This window comes from Vulpes vulpes, chromosome 13, assembly GCF_048418805.1.
Source record: "Vulpes vulpes isolate BD-2025 chromosome 13, VulVul3, whole genome shotgun sequence".
Lineage (NCBI taxonomy): Eukaryota > Metazoa > Chordata > Mammalia > Carnivora > Canidae > Vulpes > Vulpes vulpes.
In genome coordinates this window covers 71855464-71880064 of record NC_132792.1, presented here as the reverse complement: position 1 = coordinate 71880064, position 24601 = coordinate 71855464, and the positions used below count along the sequence as shown (strand labels likewise).

General features: G+C 39.0%; 1 protein-coding gene across 6 annotated transcripts in view; it reads left to right on the top strand.

Moving 5' to 3' along the window:
* The window catches only part of LYN (LYN proto-oncogene, Src family tyrosine kinase), a 115407-nt gene that overhangs the window by 54956 nt on the left and 35850 nt on the right, over positions 1-24601 (top strand). For 3 of the 6 annotated variants that reach the window (XM_072734708.1, XM_072734710.1, XM_072734709.1), the window contains exons 2-9: positions 386-459; positions 3399-3444; positions 4691-4796; positions 6095-6193; positions 6315-6418; positions 7149-7298; positions 8132-8284; positions 22492-22674. In XM_072734708.1, coding sequence (XP_072590809.1) covers positions 391-459; positions 3399-3444; positions 4691-4796; positions 6095-6193; positions 6315-6418; positions 7149-7298; positions 8132-8284; positions 22492-22674 — 910 coding nt within the window. In that variant the 5' untranslated portion in view covers positions 386-390. Of the gene's footprint in view, positions 1-385; positions 523-3398; positions 3445-4690; positions 4797-6094; positions 6194-6314; positions 6419-7148; positions 7299-8131; positions 8285-22491; positions 22675-24601 lie in introns of all 6 variants that reach the window. The other 3 variants (XM_072734711.1, XM_072734707.1, XM_072734705.1) reach the window with 1 other exon arrangement.

The following is a 24601-nucleotide window of genomic DNA, read 5'->3' as shown; positions in this document are numbered from 1 at the left end:
ACTCACAGAGCATTTCGTTCAGGACTTTCCCCTGGTGACCTTTCTTTCCACTTGTCAGAGTTAGGTGCCCTTTCCTAGGTCCCGTGTGTCCTCTGGCATTGACTCGCCACACTGTAATGTAATTTTAAATCACAAATCTCTGCCACAAGAATATGACCCTCTTTAGAGCAGGAATTGGTGCTCAAGAAGTCGTTGTTGAATGAATGAATGAATGAATGAACAAGCAAATGGGTAGGTGAACAGTATTCACCTTTGAGTTTGTGAAGCTATCTATAATAAAGAAGGAAAATGTATTCTTTTGATTCTTTATTAATAGAGATATTTTGCTAGCTTGAAGCCAGTTCTAAAATGGTAAAACGATGTCGTTGCTTTTATATTCCTACAGGAAATATGGGATGTATAAAATCAAAAAGGAAAGACAATCTGAATGACGAAGGAATAGATTTGAAGACTCAACCAGTACGTAATACTGACCGAACTATTTATGTGAGAGATCCAACGTCCAATAAACAGCAAAGGCCAGTAAGTAGATAGTCTCAGGGGAGAATTCCCACAGCAGGATCAAAGCATGGCTGCGTAATTTAAACGCCAAATCTGTAACGTGTGCATGCAAAAAATCAGATCCATCACTTGGGCCTCAAATAATTTTTGATATGCTTTATAACTTAATGCTTTAAAGAGTTTGTAGACATTCTTGAGATAACCAGGCCACTTATTACACAAGAAATGGCCTTTCATCCTCCTCTCATATGTAAGGAAAATCATCTTTCATATTGCTGGTGCAAAGACCCACTCTTTATATATAAAGATAAATCTATTTATCTGAACTCCTGTGACTTAGGATAAGTGGTGAGATTAGCGCAGTGGTCTGGGAGCAAAATGCAATGGTCTGCATTCAAATTGGAAACTAAAATAAGTGCTAATATGCCCCTAGGCATATCACATTTTATCCTATATCTTGTCATTCTTCAGTTAATTCCAAACCGTACAGATTCGGAAGTTGTCATGACTTATTATAGAGAATTAAAAGATTGAAAAAAATGCACAGCTAATTCTGTCCCCTGACCTTGGACATTAAAGTATCTATACCAGAAATTTTATATGTGTAATATGCTGTTCAATGAAGTTGGGAAATGCCGGGCAAAGAAAGACCTAATACTTTCCAGTTTCATGGAGAAGAGAAACAAGAGCTTTTAATAGTTGGTATGTTAAATTCACTTTATTTCAGATTTAAGATCTTTTGTCCTTTCCATCTATTTTATATATATATATATATATATATATGTATATGTATAAATTCCTATAGCTGAATTTTTATAGAATTCCTAAGCATTTAAGCTGGAAGCAGCCTATTTCAAATTAGCCCCAATGCCTTTATTAACAATTTTCAAGTTGTCTCCAGCCTGACATGTTTTAAATATAATGCCTTGGCATTAGAGAAGTATATTATTGTTACCAAGCCTTCTATAAGCTCTTTCCCACCACTCCTGATTATCCTGTCACTATGAGCTATGTCAAAGTCTCATGCCACTGTTGAAATTTTGAAGTCACTGTTGGCCTTCTATAAAAGAAGTGAAGATGAAGAGTGAATATGTTATTGCTATTATTTTACACAGTGTTTCTAGTTAGATAAATTAATGTTATAATTATATATATGAAAACTCAAAATGTATGACTATAACTTTAACAATTTAGTGACAATAAATACCTAAAATGCCTATAAAAACCTTTAAAACATTACCTAAACAAGTATAAGTGTAGAACTATATTGTGTAAACATAATTAATAGAAAAGAAAATGATTTAAGGAATTGGAGTTACACACAGTTTTCTTATGATAGATTTTAAGAGATCTCATTAAAAGAATCTGGTCTCCTGTACTAGGCATTTTACATATTTTGAACCCAAGTTTTCTTTTGAAATGATGAACAAACATGCCCTTTATTCAGAAAAACAAAGGCAAATCATATAAACTTACCATTTTTATTCCTATTAAGAGTAAAAGAGGTTAAAAATTGAGTTGGAAAGCAGAAATGGTAAACAGGGTTGCAATATTGCGACTCCCTCATGGATGCTGTGTCTTAGTCTGTGCCTTCTGTGGTTAAAGATGCCCTTGTTTCCTGAGCCCATTAGCTTGGCCTTAGCCCATGGCCACGGATAACGCTCCCATCTGTGGCCAGATGTGCCAAAAATGCACACACCCTGGCTTGGTGTCAGAGGAGCTCTGATGAGCCGGTGAGGTGGAATCGATGGAATGCAACAACACCCCGAGGAAAAGACATTTTAAAGAGAGAGTCATGGCACATGAGTTGCATATATGTGTTTTGGGCTTCTAAAAAGCCCGTTTGCAAATTAAAGACTCTTTGGTATTTGAAAATCAGCTTGCTGCTTTCAAAGTGATTTAATTAGTTTTTCATCTTCTAATTATTTCCTCTAAACCATTTGTAATTGATCATGTATCGTAATTATGCAAATCCACATGATTAAAAATATCAGTCTAGAACTTCTTAAAGTAAGTACTCAAGGATAACACGGACTCACGATGTTCTGATACCGGGACGTGCAGTCACGCCCCCTCCTCTGCTGCCCCGACCTTGTAATTAGAGATTTTATCATGGGCTAACTTTCATCAGAAATTTAAATTTCAAAAAAATGAAAGAAAGAAATTTAAATTTCAGTGCAAACTGTTTTTGCCTCATTCCATTCAGTCACTTAATCAAAGGGAAAAGTTGCATAAGATTTGTGGGCATAGGCCTTGGACAGTACTTTCCTTACAAGGGGCCCATGACTTCTTACCTCCTCCCCATGATCACTGAGAGAAAAAGGAATTTGATTTAAGAGATCATTAAGGTGGCTTTGTGTCCCACAGACCCTTCCTGCTAATTCACCTCCCAGCCAAAGTAATGGGGACGCCATCTGTCCCCTTGACAGAAGCAGGGTCAACCTCAGGAAGCCTGGATCCCTCAGGACTTGTTCTCAGCTGTAGTGACAGAGGCCTGACTGGTTTTATTTCTAAACAAGTCTGGGAAACGTGGAGATCAGTCCTGGGTAAACTGGGGGTCCTGGAGAGCCAGCAGGGACCCAGACCATCCCTGTCTTCTGCTCTGCTGTCCCTGGTGCCTGGCTTCCCTGCTCACACTCCAGCCTGTACCTGTTCACTTCCCGCCACCTCAGGCAAATGCCTGCTTTCAGGAGGGAGAGCCCTGTCCCTGAGCTGTGTAGGTGGGGACACAGCTCCGCAACATGCTTTTCTCTGTTCTCCTCTTCTTCCTGGCTTCTTAAATTAGCCATTCTAAGCCTTATTTGCTACCATGAGAAAAGTGATTTAATGTACAACATGAATGTGAGTAAGAAAAGCTAAACATGAAAATCTTTTTCCTAACAAATCTTCTTTCCTAGGTTTCAGAATCTCAGCTTTTACCAGGACAGAGGTTTCAAACCAAAGGTATGTTTACATGGCAACACAGTGGGGTTTTTTTGGGTTTTTCCCCCTTTCTTTACTGTTAGAGATGCTATAAGGTAGTCAGCTTGGGTATTCTTGTTTATATTTTCATTGTAGAAAAATACATGGGGTCACCTGGGTGGCTCAGTGGTTGGGCGTCTGCCTTTGGCTCAGGTCGTGATCCCGGGGTCCTGGGATCAAGTCCTGCATCGGGCTCCCTGCAGAGAAACTGCTTCTCCCTGTGCCTGTGTCTCTGCCCCTCTCTCTGTGTTTCTCGTGAATAAATAAATTAAATCTTGGAAAAAAAAATACATGTAGTATAAAATATATCATTGTAACCATTTTTTAGTGTCCAGTTGAGCAGCATTAAGTACACTCACATCATTGGGCAGCCAGCACCACCATCCATCTCTGGAGCTTCATCATCTCCCCAAACTGGAACTCTGTCCGAATTAAGCACTAACTCCCTGCTCCCCTACTCCCTTCAGCCCCTGGCAGCCACTATTTTACTTTCCATCTCAAATGAATTTGACTACTCTAGGGACCGCAAATAAATGGAATCTTAGCGTGTTTTTGCCCTTTCGTGTCTGGCTTATTTCACTTCACGTAATGTCTGCAGGGTTCATCCATGTCGTAGCTGGTGTCAGGATGTCCTTCCATTTTAAAGCTGAATAGTATTCTGATCTGTGTACAAGCCACACTTTGTTTATCCATTCATTTGTCACTGAACATTTGGACTGTTTCCTCCTTTTATTATTATTATTTTTAAAGATTTTATTTAATGGAGGAAGAGAGAGAGAGAGTGAGTGAGTGAGCATGACCTGTGTGGGGAGGGAAGAGCAGAGAGAGAGGGAGAAGCAGACTCCCCCCGAACATGGAGCCCGACATGGGGCTCCATCCTGGGACCCTGAGATCATGTCCGCAGCCAAAGGCAGACGCTTAACCAACTGAGCCATCCAGGTACCCTTGTTATCTCTTTTTAGCTATTGCAAATAATCCTGCTCTGAACATGGCTGTATCATCTCTTAGATACAGAGCTGGAATTAAGTATAGTGGTAGGGTCTGTATGATTGGAGATAACGTATACTGTATCCAGTGCGTGTAATATGTTGCTTACCGCAGACCATGTGGGCTCTGAGCCCCCACTAGGCAGGAAACACACTCATTCATTATGTGCCTGATAAAGACTTGTTAAAACGTTACCATTGATGGATTCTTGAAAATTTTCCCTTTCCTCCTTCATCTTTAGATCCAGAGGAGCAAGGAGACATCGTGGTAGCCTTGTACCCCTATGATGGCATCCATCCAGATGACTTGTCTTTCAAGAAAGGAGAGAAAATGAAAGTCCTGGAGGAGTAAGTACACCCATGCACACTATGCCTGCTGTCCCTTTTATCTAGCCACTGAGTCCTGTCCCCTTCGATTTGCTTCCAGTAGCACAGCAATAACCAGCCTCGCAGCCTCCTTGCTGCCAGCAGGGCTTTGGAAGTAGAAGGAATATGGCCAAAGGGATCTTCCCGCCCTCTTGTCCTGACTCACAGACTTGTGGCTCAGACCACAGGATCTCAGTACTGAGAATATGGATTTCCCCCTAGTCTTGCACACATTGTCACCTTGGCCTGCCAACCAGAGTTGGAGGAGGGAGCCCCCTTAGTAAGTACAAGGTGCTAAGTGGCTAAGAACAGTTATGGCTTACTGGCTGAATGTGAACCTGGACCTAATCCTGGCCCTGCCTCTTGAGAGCTGTGTGATCTTGACGAGTCACTTCAACTCTGTACCTGAGTTTCTTCACTTATGAAATGGAAACGGCAGTACCTCTGTCGCCGGGGTTGATGTGAGAATGTTGTGTGCATGTGTGTATGCAAATACAGTATAGGCGTCCAGTAGGCCACAGCCTGGTGTCAGTTGTGGTTGTCCTTCAAGTCTTGCAGTCCAGGAACCTGACTGTGTGGGGGAATTTGAGGATCATAGTTGAGGCTCATGAGGACCCCTCCACTCCTGTCTCCTTCCCTGGCCCTGGCCTCCTCCTTGACTCCATGCTGAGGACAAGAACGTGGGGATGAGCCTACCTGCTTGGAATTGCTTTATGGTTTCTATTTCTTATCACCACAGCATCTCCCTATGGAAATGGGATGTTTTAACAAAGGTGTTTATAATGTCAGAGCTGTGGTTCACTGTTCTCTTGACTCCTATTTCTGTAAGGATCCTACGGCATTTCTTAGATATCCTGGGAGAGATTACAAACATGTTGCTTCTGCAAGATAGGAACCATTTTCACCAACTCTTGTGTGTGCAGCGCTGAGCACAGTGACCCAGTTGTGAGGCTGTTTTCCTTTGCCTGAGTCTCTACACATATTTTTATTTCAGCAAAAGGAGTGAATTTTCCCACTGGATTCTGGGGTTCCAGGCATCTTCCCACCCTCCCTCACCCCCAAAAACAGACACCTTAAAACGACTGCTATTGCAGCTCTTGACTCTTTAGATCCAAACACTTATTTTTTTAAAGATTTCATTTTTTTAAAAGTAACCCCTACCTACACTCAACATAAGGCTCAAACCCACAAGCCCGAGATCAAGAGTCACATGCTCTACCCACAGAACCAGCCAGATGCCCCTGCATACAAAAACTTTTTGATGTCTCTTTCTATTCCAGACTTGGAGAATGGTGGAAAGCTAAATCTCTTTCAACAAAGAGAGAAGGGTTCATCCCCAGCAACTATGTAGCCAAAGTGAACACCTTGGAAACAGAAGAGTGAGTCCTTACCGTTGCCATCTATGATGGTTTTGTTTGCTGCACTGGCTTTCTTTTGCATTCCTTATCTTTTTCCTTCCCTGGAGCATAACATCCATGAAATGTGAAAATGTCTTCTCAGGTGGTTTTTCAAGGATATAACCAGGAAAGATGCAGAAAGGCAGCTTCTGGCGCCAGGGAACAGTGCTGGAGCTTTTCTTATCAGAGAAAGCGAAACATTAAAAGGTAGGAAGTGGTTTAAGTCCTCTTATAAATCACTACTTAGGAAATCATTCTTAGAAACTTAGTCTAGATTTCTTATTTAAAAAAAAAAAAAAAAAAAAGAGGACGCCTGGGTGACTCAGTGGTTGAGTGTCTGCTTTTGGCTCAGGGCATGATCCCGGGGTCATGGGATGGAGTCCGCATGGGGCTGCTTCTCTCTCTGCCTGTGTGCCTGCCTCTCTCTCTCTCTGTCTCTCATGAATAGATTAATAAAATCTTAAAAAAAAAAAAAAAAAAAAGAGAGATGTGCTGGTAGTGAAAGTGTTGTAGTTTGATAACAATAAACTCAAATGATTAGTTTTGCTACTAAAAGTGACATAGAAAGCAGACCTAATTACGGCCATTTCCTACCATGCTTTATGTTTTCTGAGCCTCCTACACTATGATTAAGAGTAAATCTCTAAATTTTTAAGAGAAAGAAAATCAAAATAACTTTCCAATTCAGCAAAATAATAATAATAATAAATCTAGCCTGAAGAAGGAATGTGACGTGTTGGTAAGCTTCAGAGCAACAACATGGTAGCTTCATTTGTCAGGTAGACTTTTTATAGGACTTAAAATTATGCACTACATACATACTTGATTTACATTTTGCATATTTTATGGCCAAAAATGTGGACTATGGTGTTGGGTAAAGGAGATCTTACTTGTAAAATACAAGCATAATCTTTACTTGTGTTTTTTCCCCCCACAGGAAGCTATTCTCTTTCCGTCAGAGATTATGACCCTGTGCATGGTGATGTTATTAAGCACTACAAAATTAGAAGTCTGGACAATGGGGGATATTACATCTCTCCACGAATCACTTTTCCTTGTATCAGCGACATGATTAAACATTACCAAAGTAAGTGAAAATTGAAGGTTGGCCAAGACCAAACAGATCTTTTGTGAACTGGAGGGGGTCAAACAGTTTTTTAAATTAAAATTCTTCTACCTCATACTTCTTTTGGATGAAGTTGGAGGATCATATTCTGAAATTGATTCTAAGTTAATCTGTAATTAACTATGCATCTGCAGATTTGATCTTAGTGAATAATTATCCCAGGTCTTCCCACCTCATCCATGCTGTTTGACAGTTAATGTTCTAACACTGTGAAGTGGAAGATGAATATTCTTTTCACGTAGTGCATATTTTTATAACACATCTTTAAATATTTGGCATCAGAATGCAGATTTGCAGCTCTGTGTCTTTGTATATATATGTGTATATGTGTGTAAAAGTAATCTATAGTCTGGGTAAAAGAAGACAGGAATAACAAGAAGAAAATATTTACAAGTGGCAATTCAATGGTCCTCTGTCTCCAGTGCCACGGGTTTCAGCCCTGTGAAGCCAAACCCATGGGTAGTTTTTATGTTCATTCCCTGTGGGGTTAAAGTCGATTGTAGGGGGCAGCTGCAGGAACTGTTTACTTCTGCTCCTCACTCCGAGGGGATACACATGGTAGGTTTGCAAACGGTACTAATGGATACAATCAAGTGTGTTTTAATCACATATTGTCTTTCCAGTAAGAATTTTCAAAATTACAATTAGACAACAGGTACCCCCATAGGATTTTAGGTTCTAGATTAAGTCCAGCTGGAAATGATCACACTAGGAGTCGAAATTTCTTCATAGATCCTAGTAAAATACAAAGTAGGACATTTCTTAACCTTTTTTTTTTTTCTCTTTCACATTAGAGCAGTCAGATGGCTTGTGCAGAAGATTGGAGAAGGCATGTATTAGCCCCAAACCACAAAAGCCATGGGACAAAGATGCCTGGGAAATCCCACGGGAATCCATCAAGTTGGTGAAAAGGCTTGGTGCCGGGCAGTTCGGGGAAGTCTGGATGGGTGAGTGCGTGGCTCTGGATGAGGCGACCAGAGAGTTAAGGGCTCAAGCCAATTTCTGTCCATTTTCTCAGCCAAACGTTAAGCCATGTCAGAAGCATCACTTCTTTTGTTTTGCTCTGCCCACCTGGCACGAAATACTGGCCTGCAAAAATGGTTTCATTGGCCTTTCTTCATTGTAATTCTCTTTCTTCTTTTTAAACAATTTTTTTTAATGTTTAGTTGAAATATAGTTGACATATAATGTTAAATTCATTTCAGGTGTACAACGTAGTGATTGGACGATTCTGTATGCTGTGCTCTGCTCACCATGGGCAATGTAGTCACCATCTATCACCATACAACATGATTACAATACTATTGACTGTCTCTTCTATGCTGTATTTTTCATCCCCGTGACTTATTTATACTATAACTGGATGTTTGCACCTCTTCATCCTCTTTACCTATTTCATTTCTCCTCCCCGTAGTGACTCTCTTTCAAAATAAAAAGTGGGTTTTTCTCCTGATTGTTTTGTCTACTTGTTCGTGATTCTCTCATCACCAGATTCTCATCACCATATTTTAAGTGCAGGAAATTTGCCTCCCTCTCAGGGAAAATTATATTCGGGGTGAGGATTGTCCTTACCAGTGGGTATAGTAAGAAGCATCATATTTATTGCGATTTCTCACCAAGAAAGTTTCTAAAGATGCTCCAAGTGCCACCATTGATGAATCATTCCTTACTGTTAAGTCCTGCCTTCTCAGGCTGACAAGAGGTACAATGAAATTAGAGCAGTGACTTCTCCAGGGGCTTTTCCCCCATCTGTCTTTTCTAAAGTTTTTACAGTGAATGTGATTTTTTTTTCTTTTGTGATAGAATTTTTAAAGCCTTTTTTTTAAAAACCCGTGTTCTCTTTGAGGATACAGTTGCTTTTGTTAAGGATGATATGTGAGGTCATACACATCTTATTGGGTCACTTTCTGTGGTAGCTTGGTGTGACTGAAAGCAACTATATTTTCTAGAGAGACGAAGGAGTAGCAGCTTTTAATAACATGCAGTCCCAGCCGAGCAGAAACTAGACTCTGAGGCTGCTGCAGTCACATAGGCATTTCACTTGCCCATCCAGGGGTCTGTGAGGGAGAGGTTTCTCCTTTAAAATCCTGCCCTCTGGGATCAGAGTACTGCCAATTTTCTCCAGTTACTGTTGCTTTAGTTGAAGCATCTTTTAAATACATCAGATACTGACACAGTATGCTGTGAACATATCATGGAATTCAGGTAAATTATAATCACACAACCTGACTATCTTCATTTTGGTTGGCATATTCCAGAACCAGTCGGTAGTGCCTACGAGACATGCCATCTCCATCCCAGTCAGCAGATTCGTGGGTGTGAGTGGGTGCTCCAGATGCGGCCTCTGCTTGTTCACACTCTGTGGCCCAGGTCATAATATCAAACCCCCCCTTTATCTATCTGCCTTTTCCCCCTTTTTTTGAGGTAAAATTTATGTAACATAAAATCAGTCATTTCAAAGTGAACGATTCTGTGACATTTACTACATTCACATTGTTGCACAACTACCACCTTCACCTAGTTCCAAAATATGTTTATCACCCCAAAAGGAAGCACTGTCCCCATGAAGCAGTCATTCCCCATTTCCCTTTTCCCCTAGACCCTGGCATTCTTCTTTCTGTGTCAGTGAACTTGACTAGTCTAGGTACCTCATGTAAGTAGAATCATCCAGTATTTGCCCTTTTGTGACAGGCTTATATCACTTAACATAATGTCCTCAAGGCTCATCCATGTTGTAGCATATGTCAGAATTTCATCCTTTTCTATGGCTAAATAGTGTTCTACTGTATGGATACACCATAATTTGTCCATTTATCTGTTGATGGATATTTGGGTTGTTTCCGCCTTTTGGCTATTGTGATTAATGCTGCTTTGAACATTCATGTACGATTGTGTGGACAAATGGCTTCATTTCTCTTGGGTATATATGTTCTTTTAGGAGTGAAATTGCTGAGTCATATGGTAATTCTGTTACTAACTTTTTGAGGAATCATCAAGCTGTTATCTGCTCATTTTTTAAAAAGCCACCTTCTTTATTCCTCTGAGGTATTTGTATTTATTTCTTTCTGTTTTTTGGAAACCCACAGAATATGGGCAGGAATTGTATAATAAACATTGCAAACCCTCACCTGGGTTCACCAGTTAGTGATTTGCTATATTTGCTTTATCTCTTTTATACATACACACACATACATATTTTATTTTTCTTGTTCTTGTTGAATCACTTGAGAGTGAGTTGCAGATGTGATGACTTTTCACCCCTAAATACTGAAATATGTGTCTCTTAAGAGCAAGGCCATTATCTTACACGATGCATTGGCCATGTTTAGGAGCTCTAACATCAATACATACTATTATCTAATACAGAGTCCAGAATTTCTCTAGTTGTCCCAGTAATGCCCTTGAGCTCCCTGGGATCAGGTATTTTCATTTAGTTGACATGTCTTCTGTATCCTCTATTCTGGAACAGCCTCTCAGCCCTTCTTCATGCTTTATGACACTGACGTTTTATAGAACATGGGTTGGTTGTTTTGTGGAATGTTCCTCATTTGGGTTTTTCCATGATTTGGCTCAGGTGATGCCTTTGTATGTGAATAGTATCTAAGTAGTAAGTGATGCTGTATCCTCAGGGCACACTTCCCCAAATGTGTCTTCTCCAACCGTACTGACTCACTGAGGGAACCAGGTATCTGCCTTCTCCTTCTGGCCATCTGAGTGCTCTTTCCTCCCTGTATTTACTGCGACTTTGAGTGGGGAGGAGACGATGAAGTAGAAGGACAAGAGGAGGAGAAGAAGGAAAATCCAAGCTATACAGTGACCACTGGCCCCCTTTTAGGCACATATTCATCCATTATCTCTCATACTCAAGGCAGTAACCCTGTGAGCTAGGAATTACTGTCATCGTTTGATAAACAAAGACACTAGACTCAGATGAACCACTTGCCCAAAGTCATTCAAGGCAGTGAAGAAGCCAGCTGCTCTGGCATCCTGAGACCTGGACTTGCTTGCTAATAAGCTATTTACAAGTTAATTTGACCTCATCAGTTTCCTCATCAGTAAAATGTGAAACAACTCTCTCCTCAGCTGCTGAAATGAGAAAGAGATTATATACCTTTATGTGTTTCTTATAGAATATGGTTCTGTGCACTCTGATTTTATTATCTTTATTTTACCGTATTTGACCATAGTCACTGGAAGCTACATTTCAGTGGATTTCCCCCAATTTCAATCATGAGTTCAAACTATAAATAATCCAGTTAGACCTGCCTGTGAATGTTTGCCAATAGAGGAATTGCATACTTGTCCTGAAGAGAAAAGTAGAGGGAGCTTAACTGGGGTCTAGTCATCTGCTCTAAAACAGTAACCCTGCATATGAAATGATGATTTGGAGTTTTGTTCAAACTTCCTCATGTTCAGCTTCGAGGCCAGGATGAAGGCATCAAACTACATGCGATTTGCACTGGAGAGATAAGAGATAAGATCTGCTAGTCTGGGAAGTTATCGCTTTGAGGAGAAGAGATGATGCTAGTCCTCTCATGTTTTCTTAAAATTGTCTTGAGCGTTACTAGCAAGTAGAATGGTAACCTCTTTGCCAGCTTTGACTTGTTGATGCTCACAGGTGACATATGCCAGCCCAACTCGGCCAAAGAAACTGACAAAGGGGTGAAGCTAGCATAGCAACAGGGGGTACACCCTAACTTCTGTCCTGAGTGCTGAAATTGTCACCTGCAGCTCGAGCACATTGGTCCTTGTGAGGTTAGGAAAACCTCTGCTTCCAAATGCAGATATAGTAGATCCTCCTGCCCATTGCTCACCCTTTCCTGTTCATGAGCTTCTGCTGGTCGCATGCTAAATGTTCACACTGATGTTAGAGAACATTTTTTTTAGCATGTGCCCAGCTGGTGGGAGAAACAGATTGAGAAGACAGGAGAAATGAGGCACTGGGAAATATGTAACCGTCTATCCTGAGTGTTACTTGGATTTAAACCGAAAGAGGGTAAAAATCTTGTGGAAATTCATCATTTGAATAGATTTGCTAATCATTTTGTATGTGTGGTAAAATGCATTGACATGAAATTTACCATCTTAGCCATTTTTAAGTGTGTCATGGACATTCCCATCATACAATCAGTTTCCAAAGCTCTTTTTATCTTGCAAAACTGGCTTCTATACTCTTTAACCAACAATTCCCCTTTCCCCCCTCTTCCCAACCCCAGTCAACTGCCATTCTACTTTCTGTCTCTATAAATATGACCAGCCTAGATAGCTCAAATAAGCAGAATCATAAAGTATGTACATTTTTTGTGACCTGCTTATTTCATTTAGCATGTCCTCTGGGCTCACCCATGTGTAGCATGTGACAGAATTTCTTTCCACTGTAAAGCTAATATTCTATTATGTGTATATACCATCATTTGCTAATCCATTCATCCTCCTCTGATAGACACTTGGGTTGAGTCCACCTTTTGGCTATTGTGAGTAATGCTGCTATGTACATGGGTGCACAAATGCACAAATTTCTCTTTGAGACCTTGCTTCTAATTCTTTGGGGTACATACACAGAAGTGGGATTGCTAGATCACAGGAAAATTCTATATTTAATTTTTTTGAGGAACTGCTATACTGTTTTCCATAGTGACTATACTTTAGATTCCCACCAACATCCTTCCTTCCTTCCTTCCTTCCTTCCTTCCTTCCTTCCTTCCTTCCTTCCTTCTTTCCTTTCTGAGGTAGATTGTTAGATTGTGTTAGATTGTGTCTCATTGTGGTTTTGGTTTGCATTTCCCTAGTGATTAGTTATGTTGAACATAACTGTTCATGTGTTTATCTTCTCATGTATTTACTGGCTGTTTATGTCTTTTTTGGAGAAATGTCTATTCAACGCCTTTGCTTAGGTTTTAATCAGGTTGCTTGATTTACTAATAAAGTTTTACAAGAGAGAGGCAACAGAGGCTCATCTAAAGGGTTATAATAGAACCTAGCCTTTGTAGGCATGGTGTGAGGATCAAATGACATGACTCAGATGAGCACTTAGTGGACAGGACTCAGAGAACCATTGTTATTATTAAATGCTGAATTTTCTTACAAAGAAAGTAGGGTAACGTTAGTGCAAAGACTGAAATAGGGGAGATTACTCAGGATTTCCCTACTCAACAAAGTTGTTTCTTGTGTGTGTGGGTTTTTTTTTTTTTTTGAGATTCATTTTAGAGAGAGAGTGAGCATACACATGTGTGTGTGCATGCAGAAGTTGGGGGAGGGGCAGAGGGAGAAGGAGAGAATCTTCAAGCATACTCCCTCCTGAGCATGGAGCCTGATGCAGGGCTCAGTCCCATGACCCATGAGATCACGCTTTTGGCCTGAAACCAAGAGTCAGACACTTAACTGATTCAGCCACCCAGGCACCCCTATTTCCTGGGGGTTTTTAAATTAAATTTTTTATTTTGAGATAATTATAGATTCATATGCAATTTTAAGAAATAATAGAGAAATGAAAACATGTCCACGCAAACACTTTTACATGAATATTTGTAAGAATATTATTCATAATGGCTAAGGAGCATAAACAACTCACATGTCCATCAGTTGAATGGATAAAGAAAAGGTAGTGTATCCATACAATGGAAAATTATTCAGCAATACAAAGAAACAAAGTACTGACACATGCTTCAATGTGGATAACTCTTATGTTGAATGACAGAAGCCAGACAGGCACAGAGGACCACATATTATGTGATTCCATTTATATGAAATGTTGTGGCAGACAAATCTATAAAGACAAAGTAGATGAGTGGTTGCCTCAGGTGGAAGTTTGGAAAGATGGGGATATGACTGTTAATGGATATGATGGAAATATTTCAATAATTGTGCTGATGGGCTCACAACTCTGAATATATAAAAGCCATTGAATTGTATACTTTAAACAGGCAAATGGCATGGTGTATGAATTGTATTTCAACAAAGAGGTCCCATGTAACCTTTACCCAATGATATTATTGCTGGGATATTGACATTGATGGTTGTTTTTTAATCGTGCTCCTCTCTTTCTAGTCTTGTATTAAAGAAAGGAAGGAAGAGGAGGTAGAAATGGGGTGGGGAAGGAAGGAAGAAGAAAGAAAGGAAAAAAGAAAGAGAAAAGAACAAAATAGAAACTTCGACCTGGGATCCTTTGCAGATATGGTTCTGTCAGGAAGCTCTGCCTTGGCTATTGAAATCACATCATTATGTTGAGTGCAAATGACAGAGAAATACTGGGAATAAAACCAAAAGAATAATGATTGGTGACATTATTTTCTGCAGCAGAGGTCAAAGAATGCCCCTCTTCTAGGTGTGTCTGTGTGTCTCATTCCAGCTGTCTGAGTGCTGGTATAAGAGCAAGGTCTGCAATTTAGGGCTATCTGAATTTCGTTTTTTATTTCTCTTTTTACTTAGTATCTTATTGCTCAGGAGATGAGCAGTCTAGTTTTTCTCATTGATAGAAAAAGAAGAAATTAAAAATTGTTTCACTGTTAAATTAATCAACTAAATTCTTATTTTTGTGAAGCTGGAGGAATGGTTCATAGACTGCTAGTCACATTTCATGGGCTGGACTTTTTTGGTCTGAAAAGCAGTGAACAAATACTAGGAAGTGACCTGTTCTAGGGGAGGAGAGGTGAGGATAAAAGAAAAGAGTTTCTCCCTCAAGCTGTTTCCTCTCGTTCGTGTGATCCTCTTGACATCTGGCTTGGTGACATGTTTTTTTCCACTGTGGATTATTGGATTCAGAGGGAACTGACTGGTCAGTGAAGCCAAAGGTGATGTTTTGTGTTACCACTTGGTCTACGAAGAGACTTTGTAGAAGAAAGGGAACTTGTTTTGAATTCAATTTTGCTGGATAAATTTTCATTTGAGCCAACCACCTTGAAATTCATCACCAAGCAACTTCCAAAATCGACTGCATGCATCCTTTTTTTAAAACCAGATTTCTATTTTGTGATACTTAGGGGCTTTTTAGCAAATTAGTTACACCTGAAAATGGAGCTCTCTCAAATTGTCACCACCAACTTTTTTCCTTTTTTTTTTTTTAAAGCTTTTATTTATTCATGAGAGACACTGAGAGAGTCAGAGACATAGGCAGAGGGAAAGGCAGGCTTCCAATGAGGAGCCTGATGCAGCACTCGATCCCGGGACTCCGGGATCACGCCCTGAGCAGAAGGCAGATGCTCAACCACTGAGCCACCCAGATGTGCCCACCACCAACTTTTTTTAACTGTGCCAAAGTGGCATTCTTCACTTTCAAAGGATTTTTTTTTCGAAATCATTTGTATCTGTGATGCCAACCTGAGTCTCCATGACTAGATTAATTGAACCTACACCCTACTGGACAATATCTTGAGAAAATATGATTTCAGTCTTCACACCGAATAAACATCATGCCTATACTATAAGTTGGAAACCTGCCCTGTTGTTTAAATACCCAGCCCCAAGACACCAGTAAGTGGGAAATGCTGCCATTCTTGAGCTGTGCTCGACACAGCTGTTTTATTCACTGTTCATCTGAAACTCTTTATCAGCATTTTTAATATCTTTAGCAGCTGGGCTATTTCCTGATAACTTTTCCCCTACCCTTGGAAAGCATTTTTTTCTTCATCCTTTACCCATAATTTTATATGATATAAAGTCTCAGTGAGATTCATTGTTCAATGACAGAGAACAGTTTTGTTTCTTTCATTTTTATTACTGTGTAATGTAACAAACAGATGAAAGTATGTACAACACAAATATCCAATATCACAAATAATTGCAAAATGAAAACTGCTGTGGTAGATACTGACCGTGGTAGGTACTGACTGAGGTCACATGTTGGAAACTTGCCAGCACCCAGAAGACCCCACTTCCCAACCCTAACCTCTCCGTCTCCAAAAGATCATCCCCCAAAGGCAGCTGCCATTCTGACTTTTGTGATAATTTCCTTTTCTTTACACTTCTGTTACTTCTGTATATGGGAGTGTGCATCCTCAAACAATAGAGTTTAGTTTTGCCTGTTTTTAAGCCTTATATAAATGAATCATAGCAAATGTACTCTTCTGTTCAGCGTTATAGTTGTGAGATTCGTCCATGGTTTTGAGTGTAGCTACAGTTCATTTACCTTCATTGCTGTATTGTATCGTGTTATATTTGTACTCAGGTTGTACACTGGTTTATCCATTTATTTCACTATTTGTTGATGAAACTGGACCTGTTCCTAGTTTTAAGCCACTATGGACAATTATGCTAGGAACATTTTTGTACTGGTGCAAAGAAAGGTACATGCATTTCTCTAAGGTGGCCAGGAGTCCATTTGCTGGGTCATGAGAGTATTCATCTTCAACTTTGCTAAATACTGCCAACTCTGTTTCCAAAGTGCTTGTCCTAGCAAAATGTACAAGAGTTCTCAGTATGCTGTTTCCTGATCAACAGAATTATATCTGGAAAGAGGTGGGCCGCAGGTCAGCACAGCCCCTGTGTGTGTGTGCGTGTGTGTGTGTGTGTGTGTGTGGTCACTCAAGGTGATTGCACTTGAAAGAAGGCTACTCTGTCAACATCCTTCATGGACTGCTGGGAATACTGGTAAAGATAGAACCTTCACAGCTGAATTTCACTGATGCTCAGAAAAGAGTCCAGAAGGCCTTGGAAAGCTGCCCTAGTTTCCCTACCAGGGTCATGGCCTCACCAGCACTCACATTTTCAGGCTTTGTGATTTTTGTTGAGCTGGGTGGTGGTTTCTTCCTATGGCTTTATTTGCATTTCTCTGAATAAGATTGAATTCTTTTTACATGTTTATCAGCTATTTGGACTTCTTTTTTTTAAATTTTTTTTTATTTTTATTTATTTATGATAGTCACAGAGAGAGAGAGAGAGGCAGAGACACAGGCAGAGGGAGAAGCAGGCTCCATGCCCTGGGAGCCCGACGTGGGATTCGATCCGGGGTCTCCAGGATCGCGCCCTGGGCCAATGGCAGGCGCCAAACCGCTGCGCCACCCAGGGATCCCTATTTGGACTTCTTTTTAAAATTTTTTTATTTAAATTCAATTAATTAACATACAGTGTATTATTAGTTTCAGAGGTTGAGTTCAGTGATTCATCAGTCTTATGTAATGCCCAGTGCCCATTATATCATGTGCCCTCCTTAACGTCCATCACCCAGTGGACTTCTGTTTGAAATGCCCATTCAAACCTTTGTCTATTTTCTATTTTTCTTATTGATTTATAGGAATTCTTTATATATTCTGGACACTAGTCCTTTGTCCCTTTGTCAGTTACATGTGTCAAAGAGAGTGTATTTTCTTGCTGTTTTGCCACTGATATAGTCATGTAACTGAGGATCTATGTATAAACCTTTTTTTTGCATTTTATATATATTTTTTGTATTTATTATTGAAGTACAATTGACACACAATGTTATATTACTTTCATATGTACAAAATAGTGATTTGACAATTCTATACATTACTCACTGCTCACCAAGGTTAAGTGTAGTTACCATCTGTCACCACATAACAGAATTGCAATATTATTGACTATATTCCCTATGCTGTATTTTTTCATCTGCATGACTTATTTTATAACAGGTGGTTTATTACCTCTTTATTCCCTACACCTATTTTGCCTATCCCCATACCCCCCCTCCCTTCTGGTAACCACTGGTTGTTCTCTGTTGAGTCTGGTTTTGTTTTATTTGTTCATTTGTTTTTGTTTTTGTTTTTTTTTAGATTCCACATGTAAGTGAAATCATATGGTATTTGTCTTTCTCTGACATATTTCACTTAGCATAATGCCCTCTAAGTCCATTTATGCTGTTGCCAATGGCAAGATGTCATCTTTTTTATGGATGAATAAATTCCGTTGTGTGTGTGTGTGTGTGTGTACCAGTTCTTTATCCATTCGTCTACTGATAGACACTTAGATTGCTTCCATATCTTGGCTCTTGCAAATAACGCTGCAATGAACATAGGGGTGCATATATCTTTCGGAATTAAAATTTTCATTTTCTCTGGGTAAATACCCAAAAGTGGAATTACTGGATCATATGATATTTCTATTGTTAATTTTTTGAGGAACCTCCATACTGTTTTCCACAGTGGCTACACACATTTACATCCTTACTAACAGTGCACAAGTGTTTCTTTTTCTCCACATCCTCACCAACACTTATTATTTCTTGTCTTTGATATTAGCCATTCTGACAGGCGTGGGGTGGGATCTCATTGTGGTTTTGATTTGCATTTCTCTAATAATTAGCGATGTTGAGTACCTTTTCATATGCCTGTTAGCCATCTGTAAGTCTTCTTTGGAAAATTGTCTGTTCAGGTCCTCTATCCATTTTTAATCAGATCATTTGGTTTTTCTGGTGTTGAGTTACATAATCTCCTTATATATATTTGGATATATATATATCCCTTATTGGATGTATCATTTGCACATATTTTCTTCCATTCGTCAGGTTGTCTTTTCATTTTGTTAATGGTTTCCTTTGCTATGCAATAGCATTTTGGTGTAGTCCTAGTAGATTGATTTTGCTTTTGTTTTCCTTGCCTGAGGAAACATATTTATAAATATGTTGCAAAGGCTGATTTTCAAGAGTTTACTGCCTATTTTTTCTTTTAGGAGTTTTATAGTTTTAGGTCTTATATTTAAATCTTAAATCCATTTTGATTTTATTTTTGTGTATTGTGAAAGAAAATCGCCCAGTTTCATTGTTTTGTATGTAGTTGTCCAATTTTCTTAACGCCACTTATTGTAAAAACTGTCTTTCCCCATTGTATATTCTTACCTTCATTTGTCACAGATTAGTTGACCATACAAGTATGAGTTTATTTCTGGGCTCTATTCTATTCTATTGATGTGTCTATTTTTGTGCCAGTACCATACTGTTTTTATTACTGTAACTTTGTGCTGTATCTTGAAACCTGGTATTGTGATGCCTCCAGCTTTCTTTCTTTCCTGTTCTTTCTCAAGATAGCTTTGATTCTTCCGGGTTTTTTTGTGATTCCATACAAATTTTCAGATTATTTGTTCTAGTTCTGTAAAAAATACTATTGGCATTTTGATTGAGATTACATTGATTCTATGAATTGCTTTGCAAAGTAAGGTCATTTTAACAATATTAATTCTTCTAATCCATGAGCATGGTATATCTTTCCAATAGTTTGCATCATCTTCAGTTTCTTTTTTCAGTGTTTTATAGTTTTCTTTTTTTTTTTTTTTATAGTTTTCAAAGTACAGGTCTTTTACCTCTTTGGTTAAACTTATTTCTGGATATTTTATTTTTTTTGGTACAATTATAAATGGGATTGTTTTCTTAATTTCTCTTTCTGCTATTTCATTTTAGTGTATCGAGATACAACAGATTTCTATATATTAACTTTGTATCCTGTGACTTTACTGAATTCACTTATTAGGTATATTCCTGTAACTGAATACTATGTGTAAACCTTTAAACAAATTGATAATGAATCTTTGCTTTAATTTTTAAAAATTTTTAATTTTTTATCATGATGAGTATACTCACCTATTTCACCCATTTCCTCATCCCCCTCCTCTCTGCTAACCATCAATTTGTTCTCTATAGTTAAGAATCTATTTCTTAGTTTCTCTCTCTCTCTCCTTGTTTCCTTTGCTTGTTTGTTTTGTTTCTTAAATTCCACATATGAGTGAAATCATATGGAATTTATCTTTCTCTGACTTATTAAGCTTAGCATTATACTCCCAAGCTCCATCCATGCTGTTGCAAATGGCAAGATTTCATTCTTTTTATGACTGAATAGTATTCCATTGCGTATATATATATCATGTCTTCTTTATCCATTAATCTATTGATGGACACTTGGGCTGCTTCCATAGTTTGGCTATTTTAAATAATGCTGCTGTAAACATAGGGATGCATGTATTTCTTTGAATTAGTGTTATTGTATTTTGAGGGTAAATACCCAGTAGTGCAATTCCTGGATCATGGGATAGTCTTATTTTATATTTTTTTGAGGAACCTGATGCTGTTTTCCACAGTGGCTACACCAGTTTGCATTCCCACCAACAGTGCAATAGGTTTGTTTTTTCTCCACATCCTTGCCAATGCTTGTTGTTTCTTATCTTTTTTATTTTAGCCAGCTAACAGGTGGTAGGTGGTAGCTTATTGTGGTTTTGAGATCAAGAATCTTGATTCAAGTGCAATGTTAGAGGACTTTTGTTGGTGGGATTTACTGTAAATTTACTCTTAAGGGCTGTGAGAAAGATCATATTGTGTGTAATTATGCATTTAGGTGGAAAATCAATTTAATATATTTTTATTCCATTATTTTCTGTAGGTTGTGGCTTTTGAAAATACCTACTTCAGTATTTTGTCAGCTTTTTATTACTGTCTTATGCATACGTTCTAACACTTACTTTACTATATATATACAGTAAATATATATATATTGCATTTTTCATTTTTCTGTATAACACTGCAAGCTACTATTAGGTACAAATCAAAGTGAAATATAAAAGGAAAGGTTAGTGTTAGTGATTAGAATAAAAATTAGTAGCTATGGTTGACTATTAGCCGTAAACTAATACTTTTTCTTGTCCATTGGAGGTATGGAAACAGAGACATAATTTCTTTTAAAAAAATTCCTTTTGTAAAGAAAGATACATATTCATTCACAAAATTAATCAAAATGGAAAAGAACAAAAGAAAGTAAAAGTCAGTGCAAATTCTACCACTCAGAAATGTTTCATTGAACATGCTTCCGGTCATCTCTGTATTCTGTACTTGTACAAATAATTATGTGATTTAACAAAGAGACCAGACACTATATATCACCATTTTGCAGGGCAGGTAAAAACAAACAAACAAACAAAAGAAACAAGCTGTAATACACAAGTAGAGCAAGTAGAGAGTTTCAGGGTGGCAACCTACTGCCACTCCTTCCTCACCTTTTTCTTGCACTTTCAAGAGAAGTACAGAAAGGGTGACGGGCACTGAGGGGGGCACTTGATGGGATGAGCACTGGGTGTTATGCTATGTTGGTAAATTAAACTCCAATAAAATAAATAAATAAATAAATTCAGCTAAATAAAAATAATTGCAAAAAAAAAAAAAACCCAAAAAACAGAAAGAGAGGAAAGGAAAAGGGAATGTGATTATCTCTATTTCTTCTTTGTCAAACTATTGAGAAGAGGCTGCCTCAGGAGAAAATCAGGCTCAGAAGTGAGCGCATCATTGGGGCAGTTTCCAGAAAAAGGTGCCTTGAGGAAACTGTATTAAGAAGTCAGTATTTCCCAAAGTGCATTCCGCAGGGTATGAAAAGGTACATGACAGTGTGTCCTGTGGTCAAGAAAATGTGGGAAATGCTGAGGTCAGCCAAGTCCGACAGGTTTCTTCACTGCGGGACTCTGAATGCTTCTGCTGCATCTCCTGGGCCCGGGAAGGGGTTGGCAGGCAGTGGTTCCCAGACATTTCAGTACAGAAGCCTTTGCTCATGGAGAGTCACCCAAGTCCAGTTCTCTTTGAAAACTTGGGGAAAGTCTTATCCGACTCTAGTATGTTGTACTTTAAAGTTAGTGTATATAAGCAATTTTTAGAGGTGCAAACCTTTTTTTTTTTTACTACAAAAATAATAAATATTCATAGTAGAAAATTTGGTAGTTAAAGGTATCATGAACACAGTTGAAATAACTCTAATTGTGCTATTGGAGATGGCCAGGATTTGGCATATTTTAGTATTTTCTTCCAGGTTTGCATGTGAGTGTGTGTGTGAGTGTGGTGTGTGTGTGTGTGTGTGTGTGTGTGTGTGTGTGTGTGTGGTATGTGTAAGAGTATACCTTGGTATGCATTTTTTTGTTTTGGTTTTTGATAAAGAACATTTTATTCATTAGAGAAAAATCTCTGACCCCATGATGGAGTTCATATAGAGGTTTTCTCAGAAATAACGCTTGATGAAAGCTTCTTTGATTTTGGAATAATTTTAGATTTTTTGTAATGATGGTACAAAGAATTCTCACCCACTCAACCTCTCACACACTCAGCCTCACCTAACATTAACACTGTCTAGAGTTTTATATAAGTTTTTTCTATCTATAACTAAATTTTCTTCTCACTGCATGAAGTTTTTGGTTTTCAGTTCGATAAAACATGCCCTCTCTTCTGCTTTCTTTCTAGGTTACTATAACAATAGTACCAAAGTGGCTGTAAAAACCCTGAAACCAGGCACTATGTCTGTGCAAGCATTCCTGGAGGAAGCAAACCTCATGAAGACCCTTCAACATGACAAGCTGGTGAGGCTGTATGCCGTGGTCACCAGAGAGGAGCCTATCTACATCATCACCGAGTACATGGCCAAGGGTGAGCACCACCCCCCAAACCCCATGCTTTTGAAAGGCTTAAAGTTCCAAAATGTTCACAGAATGTTCAAATAATTTTAATTTTAAAACAGCATGCCCACTACTGAAAAATCAGAAAATATGAGGCAACAAAGCATTTTCATAAACCACCTCACCAGAAATATTATACGTGTTATCTTTATTATAGAAATAATATATACTCTTTCTATTTCCCCTGCATTTGTCTTCATATTCATATTAGCCATAAGAATAGCATGCAATAAAATATTTGTCCCAAAAATACATATTTCAAAGAAGAGTATTTTTGTTACATATTTAAAATGAGAGTTCTCAAAATCCTAAAACATGATCGTTTTCCTCTCTAGCATTATCTAAATGTTCAGGGTGTCATTTTAAAATGTGAACATTTTTTGAATTGTCAGAGGTTAGATTCTTCTGTAATCAGAATCACTGAACAAGAAGTGTCCAACACCACGTTTTTCTCCCACCCATATTACCTTCAGATAACAGGGTTTAAATTCCTTGAATTCCTTCCTCTAGGTCAGTGAGCAATACTAAGAAACCACTAAATAGCTCTTTGAAAATCTTCAGAAGGAGTAAAGGAATGAAAAAAAAGAAACATAAACAATAATAGCAAGTTAACAATCATCTCATGCATCATGGAGATCATAGTGTGATGTCACAGCTGAATAGATTAGAAAGATGAATATTACACTTTTTAATTTAATATATGTCAGTATTTCAGAATATCCGTTCCTCAGAGTCCTTCCAAAAGAGGATGTTGTTTAAAAACAAAAAACAAAACAACTAGCCTCTGTGGCTTAGGTTGCTATAACCCAGAAAGCAGACTCAGGATCAGACACTTTGTAGGAGTTCAGTAAATACTTGTTGAATTAAGCAGCTAATAGTATTCTGAATAAAAAATGTAAATATGAGTTTCTCCTCATAATAGCACTTAGCCTTTTTTTTTTAGATTTTTAAAAAATTATTTATTCATGAGAGACACAGAGAGAAGCAGAGACATAGGCAGAGGGAGAAGCAGGCTCCCCACGGGAGCCTGGTGTGGGACTCCATCCCAGGACCCCAGCATCATGACCAGAGCCAAAGGCAGACGCTCAACCACTGAGCCACCCAGGTGCCCTAGAATTTAGCCTTTATTAAGGACTTACTCCGTACCAGATTGTTCTTGATGCTTTCCCTGGGTAAGCTCCCTTAATCTTCTTAGCAATCTGAGGGCTAAGCACCATTGTTCTGTGTTGTGGGCGAAGTAGCAGGACATTTACTGAGCGCTTACCTCCCTCTAAGCACCGTGTGGCACATTCTTTAAGTCTATCCCCACGGAGCCTCTGATAATAGCCAGTAGGACATGCCCACTTTATAGAGACTAAGATGTTACAGGGAAGAAACTTGCCTAAGGCTGACTCTTTAGATTCTAGGAGAAAAGCAGGTCTTGTTTTAGAGATGAAGCCATAGGAAGTAGGAGGGTTCGTCGACACACTTTCTCTTAGGTGCAAAGCACAGCGTGTTCATCAGACACTCCCTGAGCACCTGCGGCATGCGCTGCCTCTGTGTTTTTGCCGGACACACAGATAGGAGCGAGCCTAGCCCGGTGTCTGCTCCAGGCAGGCCTGCTGGGAGGACTTGCTGCTTTCTGGTTCTGAGCAGCTCTGAGGATCAGACAGCTGCAGCAAGTGGACTGTGGCGGCAGGTGCTAAGTGCTCTGGAATGCACTGTTCTCAGGCACCCAGAGCTAGAAAAATACACTGTCCACCGTCACCCTTTCTTACCCAACACACACACTATATTTCGCATCAGGTCGAAGGTAACTGGGTTTGACCAACTTCAGGAAAGGGCACTGCGGCCATACAGAACTGCCCAGGCGATCATTTTGTGGGTCCCCCTGCTGATAGTAATGATCCTTTGACTTG